This window comes from Nerophis ophidion, linkage group LG01, assembly GCF_033978795.1.
Source record: "Nerophis ophidion isolate RoL-2023_Sa linkage group LG01, RoL_Noph_v1.0, whole genome shotgun sequence".
Lineage (NCBI taxonomy): Eukaryota > Metazoa > Chordata > Actinopteri > Syngnathiformes > Syngnathidae > Nerophis > Nerophis ophidion.
The window spans coordinates 2,413,966-2,429,538 of NC_084611.1; the positions used below are offsets into that span (position 1 = coordinate 2,413,966).

Sequence of the window (15,573 nt, forward strand, 5' to 3'; positions counted from 1 at the left end):
CAGACCAGACCAGACCAGATCAGATCAGACCAGATCAGACCAGATCAGACCGGTCAGTGAAACGTCGGCTCGGGCGGAAAAGGACAAACTTTATCTACGATTCGACTCTCTCTTGACGCCGCTCACAACAGACGAAGCTTGCTCTGAAAACATCACATCGTTGCAAGTTTTGTGGACTCTTTGTTACATGTTTTTGTCTTCATTGCTTATGGCTATCAAGCTTTTTTCTTGGCCTCAGTCTGGACCCCTCCCCTCAACAAGAGCCCAGTCTGATTATTGACTTACCCATCTTTTTTTTTTACTCACCCCTGCACCCCCCCCCCCCCCCACCCCCCCTCGGCTTTCACACCATTTTATTTGTCTCACATAAACATTTGTCTTGCAGCAGGGGGGAAATATCCCAAAATGCTAATTATAGTATTGTGCATATTTTAAGCCAATGGCCTTGTAATCGTTGCTGTGACTCCAGGATGCAGAGTTTTTACTTGCACATTGCCTTTTATTAGGGGAAGAAAAAGAAGGAACTGCAAGACATTACATTAGTGGGACCGTGGGAGAGTCCACCCAGATCCTTTTGCTAAAATCAAAGTTGAACAATTTATTCTACAAAAACAAATATAAACACATATTATGTATAATAGTTCAATATAAATAATTGTAGTAACAGTGCTGGAGAGAGAGAAGTGAGCGAGCTGAAGGTCGGAGCTGTCCCCGAAATGGTTGCCCGTCCCTCATTCTTTTGTCCACCACGGTTGCTGTCAGGTTCAAACACTGATGACATCTATTAAACAGACAAGAAGCAAGGAATCAGTTTAGCTCAATGAGGAGAGACGATTGGGGCTGTACACTCAGTTACAATGTCCCACCACGCACTAAGGTACAGTCCCACGTGCTCCTCTATTTATTTTGGAGGTCCCTGGTTACATCACTGAGGCTGCTTCTGAAGGAGGGGGGACATTTCAGCAGCCCCAGTTGGACACAGTTTATGATTATTCAGAAATGCAAATGTGCTGACACTCGTGATATCGCCCTGTCTCTGTTTTGTCGGCGTCACGGCACTCGATTTTCACCCTTGGCAGTCAGCAGGCCGGGTCTGGACACAAACACTGAAACGAGACGACTCACTTTGCACAGATGGAAAAGTACAACTTCAGCACAATTGATAATAACCATGGCAACGGCCTTTGAGCATAAGAATTGTGTGATAACTTAAACATAATTATTCTACCAGTTGCCCACCTTAGAGACAACCAAAAGTGAAAGTTAACTTGGAGTGTGTGCGGAACTTCTTCTTCACTTTCTCTCCAAGCTGGTACTTTGTGACAGCATGAATGTGAGCCAGGACAGGAGAAGTACTCTTCTGAAATACTCCTCCCCAAAATAAGAGCGCTGGATGGGAAATAGTGCAGAAAGTAAGGGAAGAATAAAGAAGAGGGACCCTGACAGGACCCCCCCTCAAGGAACCATGGACGTAGGGGTGGAGGGCGAGGGCAAGACCTTACAGGACACCCCCTCTCAAAGAACCATGGGTGTAGGGGTGGAGGGCGAGGGCAAGACCGTAGAGGACACCCCCCCCCCTCAAGGAACCATGGACGAAGGGGTGGAGGGCGAGGGCAAGACCTGACAGGACACCCCCCCTCAAGGAACCATGGACGTAGGGGTGGAGGGCGAGGGCAAGACCTGACAGGACCCTCCCTCAAGGAACCATGGACGTAGGGGTGGAGGGCGAGGGCAAGACCTTACAGGACACCCCCCAAGGAACCATGGACGTAGGGGTGGAGGGCGAGGGCAAGACCTTACAGGACACCCCCCAAGGAACCATGGACGTAGGGGTGGAGGGTGAGGGCAAGACCTGACAGGACACCCCCCTCAAGGAACCATGGACGAAGGGGTGGAGGGCGAGGGCAAGACCTTACAGGACACCACCCAAGGAACCATGGACGTAGGGGTGGAGGGCGAGGGCAAGACCTGACAGGACCCCCCCTCAAGGAACCATGGACGTAGGGGTGGAGGGCGAGGGCAAGACCTTACAGGACACCCCCCAAGGAACCATGGACATAGGGGTGGAGGGTGAGGGCAAGACATTACAGGACACCCCCTCTCAAATAACCATGGGTGTAGGGGTGGAGGGTGAGGGCAAGACCTGACAGGACACCCCTTCTCAAGGAACCATGGACGTAGGGGTGGAGGGCGAGGGCAAGACCTTACAGGACACCCCCTAAGGAACCATGGACCTAGGAGTGGAGGGGGAGGGCAAGACCTGACAGGACACCCCCCTCAAGGAACCATGGACGAAGGGGTGGAGGGCGAGGGCAAGACCTTACAGGACACCCCCCAAGGAACCATGGACGTAGGGGTGGAGGGCGAGGGCAAGACCTTACAGGACACCCCCCAAGGAACCATGGACGTAGGGGTGGAGGGCGAGGGCAAGACCTGACAGGACCCCCCCCCTCTCAAGAAACCATGGACGAAGGGGTGGAGGGCGAGGGCAAGACCTGACAGGACACCCCCCAAGGAACCATGGACGTAGGGGTGGAGGGCGAGGGCAAGACCTGACAGGACACCCCCTCTCAAGGAACCATTGACGAAGGGGTGGAGGGCGAGGGCTAGACCTTACAGGACACCCCCCAAGGAACCATGGACGTAGGGGTGGAGGGCGAGGGCAAAACCTTAATGGACACCCCCCAAGGAACCATGGACGTAGGGGTGGAGGGTGAGGGCAAGACCTGACAGGACACCCCTTCTCAAGGAACCATGGACGTAGGGGTGGAGGGGGAGGGCAAGACCTGTCAGGACACCCCCTCTCAAGGCACCATGGACGTAGGGTGGAGGGCGAGGGCAAGACCTTACAGGACACCCCCCAAGGAACAATGGACGTAGGGGTGGAGGGTGAGGGCAAGACCTGACAGGACCCCCCCTCAAGGAACCATGGACGAAGGGGTGGAGGGCGAGGGCAAGACCTTACAGGACACCACCCAAGGAACCATGGACGTAGGGGTGGAGGGCGAGGGCAAGACCTTACAGGACACCACCCAAGGAACCATGGACGTAGGGGTGGAGGGCGAGGGCAAGACCTTACAGGACACCCCCCAAGGAACCATGGACGTAGGGGTGGAGGGCGAGGGCAAGACCTTACAGGACACCCCCCAAGGAACCATGGACGTAGGGGTGGAGGGCGAGGCCAAGACCTGACAGGACACCCCTAAAGTACCATGGACCTGGGGGTGGAGGGTGAGGGCAAGACCTGACAGGACACCCCCCCTCAAGGAACCATGGACGTAGGGCAAGATGGTGTTTCCGTTAGACGCTGAGATTTGTCCTGAGCGTTGAGAGAGTGTGGATGTTTCCAGAAAGAAAGCCTGGCTCACTTAGCAACATGCTAACGGTGTGATTGGCAGGCGGTGAGCAGTACTCGTTATCTCGGCAGGGGGCAGGGTCAAAAAATGACACGCTAATGAATTCACTGCCTACCTTCGCCATTAGCAACCCCCCCACCCCCCACCCCCCCCCCCCCCCACTGACAGGCGCGCACTAACCCGGGGTCAATTAGCGACTGATCGCTTGTTTACGAGCTCGTTAGCTAATTGGACACGTGTCAGCCGTGTGTGTGTGTGTGTGTGTGTGTGTGTGTGTGTGTGTCCGGCCACGTGGCGAGCCGGACAGGCCACCGCTGTTGACAGGAAGTGGCGACAGCGAAACAGGAAGCGTCGCCGCCACTCACGGCTGTCAAGGCTAATTGCAGGTTCGCTGCGAAGGAGCGCTTGATTGTCCACGCGGGGCGTCCGGGAGGTGTGGACCTGTCAATCAGCCGCTAACCTGCAGCCCACCTCAACATTTTCCCAGCATGCCTGACGACACACCCACCCTCCCCCGCACACACACACACACACACACACACACACACACACACTTGTGTTGACCTTGTGTCCAAAAAAAGAACATTTTAGTCAACTTTGAATGTGACAGCTGATCATGTGACCCATTAGCCAGCACGCGCACACACACACACACACACACACACACACACACACACAGACACGCACACACACACACACACACACACACACACAGGTTTAATTGTGTGCAGCAGTGAAGCGACAAAAGGACCACCATGCCGGCGTCCTTGGACATAATGGACTTAATTGACGCGCTCCACAAAGAAGATTCAAATAAAGAGAATTAAAAGGTTCGTTAAAAGCTCGTTTTGAGGCAGCTGAGCTTTTCTTCCCCGCAACATCCCCACGCAAGTAGCTTTCACTTGATAGAGGCAATTAACAAGCAATCACAATCAAAGGAAACCAATCAGCGTTCGCCGCAACTGAAGCCAACTTGGAGGAAAACTTTTATTTTGAAAGGAAAGGTCGACTGCTTTGATGATTTTGTACGTCTGCGAGGTCTTCTGTGACACGTCAACCTTTCTTTAGTGGGGCTGAATGTGTGTGTGTCTGTGTGTGTGTGTGTGTGTGTCTGTGTGTGTGTGTGTTGTTGCACCATGCTAGGTCACGTTTGGAGTTTTTGTACAACTTGTCCAAAAGTGTGCCTTCAAATTCGGAGGTCACACACACACACAAAAAAAAACGACATCTGGTTTTTGGACGAATCAATAAGTCATCATCCCGCACGTGTGTGTGTGAGTGTGTGTGTGTGTGTGTTTGAGGCCATGCCCTTGGTGTGTGCACGTGTTCAAAGTCACACAAACACATGTGTGTGTGTGTGTGTGTGTGTGTATGCGTGTGTGTGTGTGTGTGCTGCAAAAAGTCAGTGTTCAAAAATAAGAAAAAAAATTGAAAAATAAGGGGTGTGTGTGAAGTGAATTATATTTATATAGCACTTTTTCTCTAGTTACCTGACACCTGACATGTTAGCTACTTGTCTTTGTTTTTAATGTCTATTTTCTATTTTCTGCTGGATCTACTCTCTTATTTTATGCTGCAGCTGTCACATATACTGTAATATTCTACATGATCATTGTTATATATTGTATATAAACATAATATATCAGTATATATACTATACTGTACATATGTCATGTAAATATTATGTATATATATATATATATATAAACACAACAGGACAAATACCCAGAATCCCATGCAGCCCTAACGCTTCCCGGCTAGAATATACACCCCCGCTACCACCAAACACCGCCCCCCCCCTCCACATATTAACCCCCCCCCCCTCTCCACCGCCCCCCGTTGTGCGTTAGTTAAGGTGGAGAGTTAGGGCTGCAAGGTGTTCTGGGTATTTGTTCTGTTGTGTTACAGTGTGGATGTTCTCCCGAAATGTGTTTGTCATTCTTGTTTGGTGTGGGTTGACAGTGTGGCGCATATTAGTAAGAGTGTTAAAGTTGTTTATACGGCCACCCTCAGTGTGACCTGTATGGCTGTTGACCAAGTATGCCGTGGGTCTACAGAAGTCTCTTACGACATGAGGATAGGCCGGCATGCTGTTGATATGGTGTAAAGTCGAAAGCGATGACATGTAGAGGGCGTTAAAGGCACCGCGAACACGGCCCGCTTATGACATTAAAGACTGGATGAAAACCAGGACAATATTCTGGACAACATACACCCCGGGCAAATGTCAGGAGGTCCACGGAAATTCAGGAGTCTCCTTAAAAAATGGGGAGGGTTGGCTAGTATTTTGCTAGGGCGGGAAAGCCATTCATAGAAGGTGAATTCATTAAAAAGTGCACGTTAGATTTTTCAAGAAATCATTTCTTGTGGCCCAGCCTCACCCAGTGTCTGCATCCAGGGGCCCCCAGGTAAATTGAGTTTGAGACCCCTGCTTGAAATGATCTACAATTTCTTGAATATCTTGATAATGACTGTTAGAATAATGATATATACTGTAACTTATCACACAACCCTTATGCTTGAAAGCCGTTGCTCTAGATTCTATCTATGTTGCTGAAGTTGTACTTTTCCTTCCATGCAAAGGCACACAACTGGTATCTTCCACTACAAGTTGCCTCGCAGCAGCAGTTTCTGTATTTCAGCCTGCTAAACAGCCAAGGACCTCAAGGAAGATAAAGCGACAGCTCGCAGGGCGAAATCACGAGGCTCAGCACATTTGCATTCTAAATAATATTGTGTCTACTGAGCTGCTTGCATAATGTTTGTCCCCTCACTTTAGAAGCGGCCCCAGCAATGTTAACTCGGGAACTCCTGAATAAAATGGGGGACGCGGGGCTTGTGCCTCAGAGCGTGAGGTGAGACTGTAACTGAGTGTGCAGCGCCACGCGTTCTCCTCATGAGCAAAATTGTACTCTGTCTCTGCAGGGATTCCTTGCTTCTTGTTTAATCTTATAGATAGTTGGGTGCTTAAACCTGACAATGACCACTCGGTAGTATTAATCGGTCGACGTATTGCTTATCATCCGTCACAGCGGGATGGACAGATGTTTTTCATCAAGTCCCACCTGATAAGGTTGATTCCCAATGACAGGTGTGTGTGTAATCTTGTCTGGAGGATACACACTTGGCTGGCGTTGCTCGGCAGCATGACGTAAAAATCTTTCTGATCCATGTTGACACATGGATTGTTTAAATGAGGAAGAAGATTTAGTCCATCACAGACGTGGTTGAGTGGATATGTTTGGCAGATAACCACGGATTGAACTTTCCAGGCCACACTAACTATTTTACAGACAGCATCTGTTAGCCACCAAATTGTTTTCTTGCAGGTATTTTTTGCAGTTTTATATTCTTTTCTTTTATCCACGATCCATCCATCCATCCATCATCTTCCGCTTATCCGAGGTCGGGTCGCGGGGGCAACAGCCTAAGCAGGGAAACCCAGACTTCCCTCTCCCCGGCCACTTGGTCTAGCTCTTCCCGGGGGATCCCGAGGCGTTCCCAGGCCAGCCGGGAGACATAGTCTTCCCAACGTGTCCTGGGTCTTCCCCGTGGCCTCCTACCGGTTGGACGTGCCCTAAACACCTCCCTAGGGAGGCGTTCGGGTGGCATCCTGACCAGATGCCCGAACCACCTCATCTGGCTCCTCTCCATGTGGAGGAGCAGCGGCTTTACTTTGAGTTCAATCAATCAATCAATGTTTACTTATATAGCCCTAAATCACTAGTGTCTCAAAGGGCTGCACAAACCACTACGACATCCTCGGTAGGCCCACATAAGGGCAAGGAAAACTCACACCCAGTGGGACGTCGGTGACAATGATGACTATGAGAACCTTGGAGAGGAGGAAAGCAATGGATGTCGAGCGGGTCTAACATGATACTGTGAAAGTTCAATCCATAATGGATCCAACACAGTCGCGAGAGTCCAGTCCAAAGCGGATCCAACACAGCAGCGAGAGTCCCGTTCACAGCGGAGCCAGCAGGAAACCATCCCAAGCGGAGGCGGATCAGCAGCGCAGAGATGTCCCCAGCCGATACACAGGCGAGCAGTACATGGCCACCGGATCGGACCGGACTCCCTCCACAAAGGAGAGTGGGACATAGAAGAAAAAGAAAAGAAACGGCAGATCAAAGTTCCTCCCGGATGGCAGAGCTTCTCACCCTATCTCTAAGGGAGAGACCTGGAAACTCATTTGGGCCGCTTGTACCCGTGATCTTATCCTTTCGGTCATGACCCAAAGCTCATGACCATAGGTGAGGATGGGAACGTAGATCGACCGGTAAATTGAGAGCCTTGCCTTCCGGCTCAGCTCCTTCTTCACCACAACGGATCGGTACAACGTCCGCATTACTGAAGACGCCGCACCGATCCGCCTGTCGATCTCACCATCCACTCGTGAACAAGACTACTAGGTACTTGAACTCCTCCACTTGGGGCAGGGTCTCCTCCCCAACCCGGAGATGGCATTCCCCCCTTTTCCGGGCGAGAACCATGGACTCGGACTTGGAGGTGCTGATTCTCATTCCGGTCGCTTCTCACTCATCAAATGAGAGCTGAAGATCCCGGTCAGATGAAGCCATCAGGACCACATCATCTGCAAAAAGCAGAGACCTAATCCTGCGGTCACCAAACTGGAACCCCTCAACGCCTTGACTGCGCCTAGAAATTCTGTCCATACACCATCACCTGCTGTAATTCGGGTTGATAAAATGTACCTTCTACGGCTTCTCCGGATAGATCTTTCATCCTACAGACCGCTGGCTTTCTCGCTAGGCGTTCAGTAATTGTGAAATATTCATCGGTGAATGTTTGTTCATTCCCCTTGAGAAAAGTAGCGTAGATCTCAGATCACAGCCAAGTTTTACAATCCTCTTTTTCCGTGTACAAGCTTGCAAATACTTGTTTTGGATTGACATCTACAGGTGCCATTCTTATGCCACTGTGGTGTGATTCATTGTACGCTAAGACAAGATCTTGGAGGCAATCTACATACCGTGGAGAGCTGTTAGCTGTAAGATATCACCACATTCTAGTTTTCAGTGTCCTGTCAAACCTCTCAACAACACAAGCTTGTGTCTCACGCTCTGCTGAAGAAACTATTACCTCATGCTGTTTCAGTCATGCTTGGAATCGGTCCTTGAGTTTGATTCCTGTGTGTGCTGAGCATGAGTCCACATGGGGTGTGTCAGTGTGCCGGGAAGTGAAACTCAGGATTCTGTTGGATGACCACTCCATTCAGAAAGGATTCAAGGTCAACTTGCGATAATTCTTCTAAGTCCCAACATCTGATGAGTGAGGTGGTCTCAAAACTGTTTTAAAATACATTTCTTAAGATTCTGAGTCTCACCTTAAAACTCATCTGTATACTCTAGCCTTTAAATAGACCTCCTTTTTAGACCAGTTGACCTGCCGCTTCTTTTCTTCCTCCTATGCCCCCCCCTCCCTTGTGGAGGGGGTCCGGTCCGATGACTATGGATGAAGTACTGGCTGTCCTGAGTCGAGACCCAGGATGGACCGCTCGCCTGTGTATCGGTTGGGGACATCCTTACGCTGCTGATCCGCCTCCGCTTGAGATGGTTTCCTGTGGACGGGACTCTCGCTGCTGTCTTGGATCCGCTTTGAACTGAAGTCTCGCGGCTGTGTTGGAGCCACTATGGATTGAACTTTCACAGTATCATGTTAGACCCGCTCCACATCCATTGCTTTCGGTCCTCTAGAGGGGGGGGGGGTTGCCCACTTCTGAGGTCCTCTCCAAGGTTTCTCATAGTCAGCATTGTCACTGGCGTCCCACTGGATGTGAATTAACCCTGCCCACTGGGTGTGAGTTTTCCTTGCCCTTTTGTGGGTTCTTCCGAGGATGTTGTAGTCGTAATGATTTGTGCAGTCCTTTGAGACATTTGTGATTTAAGGCTATATAAATAAACATTGATTGATTGATTGATTCAGTGTTAAAATGAATACAAAGTTTATACCGCTCGCCTGCAAGCCCCGCCCACAGACTTGGACCCATAGCTGCAAACACCTCTGACTAGTCTCTACTGCTCTAGTCCGGACGCCAGGTCGTACCTGGAAGGCCCTTGTCGGTAGACCTGGGACTTGCGGAGGGACCGGGTCTCACAGCTGGACCGGGTCCGCCTCAGCCTCAGCAGGAAGTCTGGGCTTCTCCACCAAACCCGCGACTCGGATCAGCGGGAAGAAATGGGCGGATTGAAGTGACTTCTTGTCCGGGCGGGCTACTTCCTGCTTCACTTCCTCCTCGAAGCAGCCAATGGCGTCCACTGTGATAAGCTCCTCCTCCTCCTCCTCCTGGGTCTCCTGCACCTGTCGCTTGTGCTCGGCACATTTCATGTGTTCCACCAGCTTCCTGGGAGACTTGAAGTGACGCCTGCACGCCGCGCAGAAGGGCCGCGACTCCCGCTTACACACCTGCACGCACACACACACACACACACACACACACCTTGTTCTTCATCTGTCCCACACACCTGCACGTGATGTCATCACTCACTTTGTGCTGCTTGGACCGGCGGTGGAGGATGATGTCGCCGCTGTAGTGCGTCTGACACGTGTCACACCAGCGACCCCTCCTGCAAGGTGGCAGTGGGCGTGGCCTAAAAAAATGACATCACCTTTGGGCATGTGTGTGCATTCCTACCTGCTCATGAGCGTGATGGAGCGTGTGATCTCCTTCACTTTGGTCATGTGATCCGATCCGACCATGTGCTCCTCGAACACCTTAAACACACACACACGCGTTGGCTTGTGACGCCATGTTTTGGCGACAGGAGGCGTGGCCTCACCTGCCAGGAGGGACAGGTGACGCCGCACACGTGACAGTGAAGTTTGTCGTCCTTCTCGTCCTCTTGTGGGAACTCGCGACTGTCGCTGCTCCGCTGGATGGTGACCTTGAGTGAGCCCGCACTGTGGAGCTAAACAAAGAATCAATAATCAATCAACGCAACATCAGATAAACACAAGAACGTGTTATACTTCACCTCAGCAGTCCTGTTGGCGTCACAGAGCTCTGCTGCCCTCTGCTGGTCAGAGGGGGGAACTCCATCTGAGCAAGGTGAAATGAAATCATGTGGAAAATAAAAGGTACTTTTTTTTGTTTTAAAACATTTGAACAATTGAACACACGAGCAGTAAATAAAGCAGTCCGCGTTCCTTCCGTTCATTCTATTTACAATTCTGAAACGCGAATCAAAAATTTAAATTAGTGCCGTCTTTCCATTTTTTTATACAAACCCCGTTTTGATATGAGTTGGGAAATTGTGTTGGATGTAGATATCAATCAATCAATCAATGTTTATTTATATAGCCCCAAATCACAAATGTCTCAAAGGACTGCACAAATCATTACGACTACAACATCCTCGGAAGAACCCAGGGATGCACCGAAATGAAAATTTGTGGCCGAAGCCGAATAAAATTTAAACGCTTGGCCGAAGGCCGAATACCGAATAATGAATGCAGTTTTTAACATTTTTTTATATTGCATAAATAGCCTAGAAAAAATATTTAGACATGTTTTTCAAATAAAGTATTTTTTTATTGAATATTAACATTTCTTTAATATTCCAGTAGCCTTTGCTTTTCAAAAAAAAGCACAAAGTTTTTCATTTCTATTAGGCCTTCAAACACAACATGCATTCCAAAAAAAAATAAAGTGCATTAAAGTGGATAAACCCACAACAAATGAATTATTGTCCTTTTGGCAAAAGTCTGCTTAGCCACAGTAGATATGCTAATAATGTAAACAGAAGGCTCAAATAAGTGTGTGCTTGTAACCTCATACACTTATACAGGTAGCCTACACAACAGGCTAATAATGTAAACAGAGGCCCCACTAAATCTCAATAAGTGTGTGCTTGTAACCTCATACACTTATACAGGTAGCCTACACAACAGGCTAATAATGTAAACAGAGGCCCCACTAAATCTCAATAAGTGTGTGCTTGTAACCTCATACACTTATACAGGTAGCCTACACAACAGGCTAATAATGTAAACAGAGGCCCCACTAAATCTCAATAAGTGTGTGCTTGTAACCTCATACACTTATACAGGTACACAACATTGTAACCTCATACACTTATACAGGTACACAACATATCCCAACGTCACTGCACGTTGGTTGATTGCGTCACCGCGTCAAAAAATTGCGTCACACGCCACTATTCGGCCTTGTTTTTAACTCATTCCACCGAAGGCCGAATGTGGCTTTTTTTTGCCATATTCGGCCGAATATATTCGGTTACCGACTAATCGGTGCATCCCTAAAATAAACGGAATACGATGATTTGAAAATGTTCAAGCCATATTCAGTTGAATATGCTACAAAGACAACATATTTGATGTTCAAACTGATGAATATTTTTTTTGTGTGCAAATAATCATTAACTTTAGAATTTGATGCCAGCAACACGTGAAAAAAAGGTTGAGAAAGGTGGCAATAAATACTGATAAAGTTGAGGAATGCTCATCAAACACTTATTTGGAACATCCCACAGGTGTGCAGGCTAATTGGGAACAGGTGGGTGCCATGATTGGCTATAAAAGCAGCTTCTCAGTCTTTCACAAGAAAGGATGGGGCGAGGTACACCCCTTTGTCCACAACTGTGTGAGCAAATAGTCAAACTGAATAAGAACAACCTTTCTCAAAGTGCAATTGCAAGAAATTTAGGGATTTCAACATCTACGCTCCATAATATCATCAAAAGGTTCAGAGAATCTGGAGAAATCACTCCACGTAAGCGGCATGGCCGGAAACCAACATTGATTGACCGGGACCTTCCATCCCTCAGACAGCAACTGACATCAATCTCTAAAGGATATCACCACATGGGCTCAGGAACACTTCATAAAACCACTGTCACTAAATACAGTTGTTCGCTACATCTGTAAGTGCAAGTTAAAGCTCTACTATGCAAAGCGATTGCCATTTATCAACAACATCCAGAAACACCGCCGGCTTCTCTGGGCCTGAGATCATCCAAGATGGACTGTTGCAAAGAGGAAAAGTGTTCTGTGGTCTGACAAGTCCACATTTCAAATTGCTTTTGGAAATAGTCGACATCGTGTCATCCGGAACAAAGGGGAAGCGAACCATTATTATATTATTATTTATTATTATTTATTATTATGATTGTCTAATGTGAGCCAACTGTGGTGCTGAATTTCCCCCAATGATCAAGTACTTTCTATTCTATTCTATCCATAAAGTGAGACTACTTATTATGTTGAAGAGGGCAGGAAATATAAGATGTTCCTTCTCAAGCATAGGTGTGTGAATATGTGTTTAGTTGCTAACGTTGAATTGTTGATTGATCAAAAATGCAAGAAATAGATAAATTAAAAAAAGATATATCACATGCATTACCCTCACTTCCTGGTTGGTCATGTGACCCGGAGGGCTGGCTCCTATTGGCCAGACCTGCATCCCCTTCTGCTCTGTCGGACATAAACAAAAGCACTTTTTTAAATAATTTTTAACGCTCGATACGATCATTTCTCTTCTTAATTGCTCTTAAGGACACGATGACATATTAAATTTATGAAATAACCATTTCTATTTCTTACCTGTTAGTTTTCTTGTGTGACTTCCTCATAGTCTGTGACGTGCACAGAACATTAGTGCTGCTATCAAATGTACTCATTTAGATGCCCACTTGTCTTAAAACACATCTTTTCTTTTGTCCTCGCAACCTTCATTCACTCACCACGTATTTTGTCAGCTGCAACGTGCGTTGGACACATTAGAAGGCCAACCGCGGAGACTCATTTTATTTAACCTCCCTTAATATTCAATAAGTGCCAATGAAGTGACAATAATTGTGCTTAAATATGAGCTAATAACAGGACGAATAAAATAAATACGGTCATAATTATAGCGAGGTTAATGCACCTTTCCGACCGGCAGAAGCTAATGCTAAGGAGGCTACATGTAAACAAAGATACGCCCCCTGCTGGCCGGGAGGACAAGGCGCTGGCTTCATACGTCATCACCAAGCGCCCAGCTTTAGTTCAGAGGAATACATCTAAACACGAATAAAAACAAAAAAAACATTTGCACTTAGTTTGTTGTATGTATATATATATATATGTATATATATATATATATATATATATATATATATATATATATATATATATATATATATAATATATATATATATATATATATATATATATATATAATTTCGGTCATATAATCCAGTGGTTCTCAACCTTTTTTCAGTGATGTACCCCCTGTTAACATTTTTTTAAATTCAAGTACCCCCTAATCAGAGTGAAACATTTTGGTTAGAAAAAAAAAAGAGATAAAGTGTCAAGCTTGGTAAAAAGGATAGGACTCAGATGCAGAGTAGGGAACTTTGACAGGCTTTTATTTTGATAACTTCCTTTCACCTCCAAAGTCAAGGAATTCAATATCTATATTAACCCAAAAAAAAAAGTAATCTGCGAAAAAGGAACAATTGAAAATCACTCCGAACCAAGGAAAAGACAAAAGCAAAGACAAACTACAATTGGCGGCCTATGTGCTATAAAATGTATCAACAAAAACGCTCCAACAGCTATGAAAAATTCTACACTATCTAATTTAATAAAGTTTTAACAAAAAATGTCACTCAAAAATTTGAGGAAAGAATGAAAAATAACTGATAACTTACCACTCCGGATGAATAAACGAAATAACCAAAATCCCTCTGCTGAGGAGGAAGAAAAGAAAACTCAAAACAGAAACAAAGGGATTCAGGATCAAGAAACATAAGCACGAGACGAGGCAAGGCAAGGCATGGACATGGACATAGACATGGACAGGGACAGGGACATAGACATAGACATAGACATAGACATGGACATGGACAGGGACAGGGACAGGGACATGGACATGGACATGGACATGGACATGGACATGGACATGGACATGGACATGGACATGGACATGGACATGGACATGGACATGGACATGGACATGGACATGGGCATGGACATGGACATGGACAGGGACATGGACATGGACAGGGACAGGGACATGGACATGGACATGGGCATGGGCATGGGCATGGACATGGGCATGGACATGGACATGGGCATGGGCATGGCCATGGACATGGGCATGGGCATGGGCATGGGCATGGGCATGGACATGGACATGGACATGGACATGGACATGGACATGGACATGGACATGGACATGGACATGGACAGGGACAGGGACATGGACATGGGCATGGGCATGGACAGGGACAGGGACATGGACATGGACATGGACAGGGACAGGGACATGGGCATGGGCATGGGCATGGGCATGGGCATGGGCATGGGCATGGACATGGACATGGGCATGGGCATGGCCATGGGCATGGGCATGGGCATGGGCATGGACATGGGCATGGGCATGGGCATGGACATGGACAGGGACAGGGACAGGGACATGGACATGGGCATGGGCATGGACATGGACATGGACATGGACATGGACATGGGCATGGACAGGGACAGGGACATGGACATGGACATGGACATGGACATGGACATGGACATGGACATGGACATGGGCATGGGCATGGACATGGACAGGGACATGGACATGGACATGGACATGGACATGGACATGGACATGGACATGGGCATGGGCATGGACATGGACATGGGCATGGGCATGGACATGGACATGGATGCTAGAGAGCACAAATAAACAAAACAATCCGGCACAGAAAAAAGGGAGGAGTGGGCTTATAAGACACATGAGGGTAATAGGGAACGGGTGGAAACAATCAGGGAACAGGGATGATATCAGACTGATGACACTTCAGGAAGGGCAAGGGACCTGAAACGAAAGGAGAGTTACTTTTCAAACTAAAACATGCAAATCATAAGACAGAAAAAACCAAGACAAGACATCCCTCACCGCGGTGTGACATAAAGAAGTAAAATACAGCACTATGTCATCAGTTTCTGATTTATTAAATTGTGTAACAGTGCAAAATATTGCTCATTTGTAGTGGTCTTTCTTCAACTGTTTGGGAAAAAATATATAAAAATAACTAAAACTTGTTGAAAAATAAACAAGTGATTCAATTATGAATAAAGATTTCTCCACATAGAAGTAATCATCAACTTAAAGTGCCCTCTTTGGGGATTGTAACAGAGATCCATCTGGATTCATCAACTTACTTCTAAACATTTCTTCACAAAAAAATACATC

General features: G+C 47.3%; 1 protein-coding gene across 3 annotated transcripts; it reads right to left on the reverse strand.

The window, feature by feature from the left end:
- Window positions 1-378: 378 nt before the first annotated feature.
- LOC133548543 (cip1-interacting zinc finger protein-like) lies at window positions 379-13,310 on the reverse strand. 3 transcript variants are annotated; one of them, XM_061893626.1, is made up of 9 exons: window positions 13,082-13,310; window positions 12,942-12,973; window positions 12,733-12,812; window positions 10,355-10,419; window positions 10,160-10,288; window positions 10,015-10,094; window positions 9,868-9,946; window positions 9,426-9,785; window positions 379-781 (listed from the first exon to the last, which is right to left on the reverse strand). In XM_061893626.1, the coding sequence occupies exons 2-8, from the start codon at window positions 12,968-12,970 to the stop codon at window positions 9,474-9,476; spliced, it is 774 nt and encodes a 257-aa protein (XP_061749610.1). In that variant the 5' UTR covers window positions 12,971-12,973; window positions 13,082-13,310; the 3' UTR covers window positions 379-781; window positions 9,426-9,473. The 3 variants fall into 3 exon arrangements, with proteins under 3 accessions (XP_061749610.1, XP_061749608.1, XP_061749609.1); XM_061893624.1 differs by having other exon boundaries at window positions 380-781; window positions 12,942-13,310; XM_061893625.1 differs by having other exon boundaries at window positions 382-781; window positions 12,742-12,812; window positions 12,942-13,310.
- Between the last annotated feature and the right edge of the window lie 2,263 nt (window positions 13,311-15,573).

Excerpts from the sequence above, each read along its gene's own strand:
- LOC133548543 (XM_061893624.1), bottom strand. The coding sequence starts at position 13,018 with ATGAGTACATTTGATAGCAGCACTAATGTTCTGTGCACGTCACAGACT. Across the intron at positions 12,813-12,941 it reads TCACACAAGAAAACTAACAG|AGCAGAAGGGGATGCAGGTC; the intron begins GTAAGAAATAGA and ends TATGTCCGACAG. Across the intron at positions 10,095-10,159 it reads TCACCTGTCCCTCCTGGCAG|GTGTTCGAGGAGCACATGGT; the intron begins GTGAGGCCACGC and ends TGTGTGTTTAAG.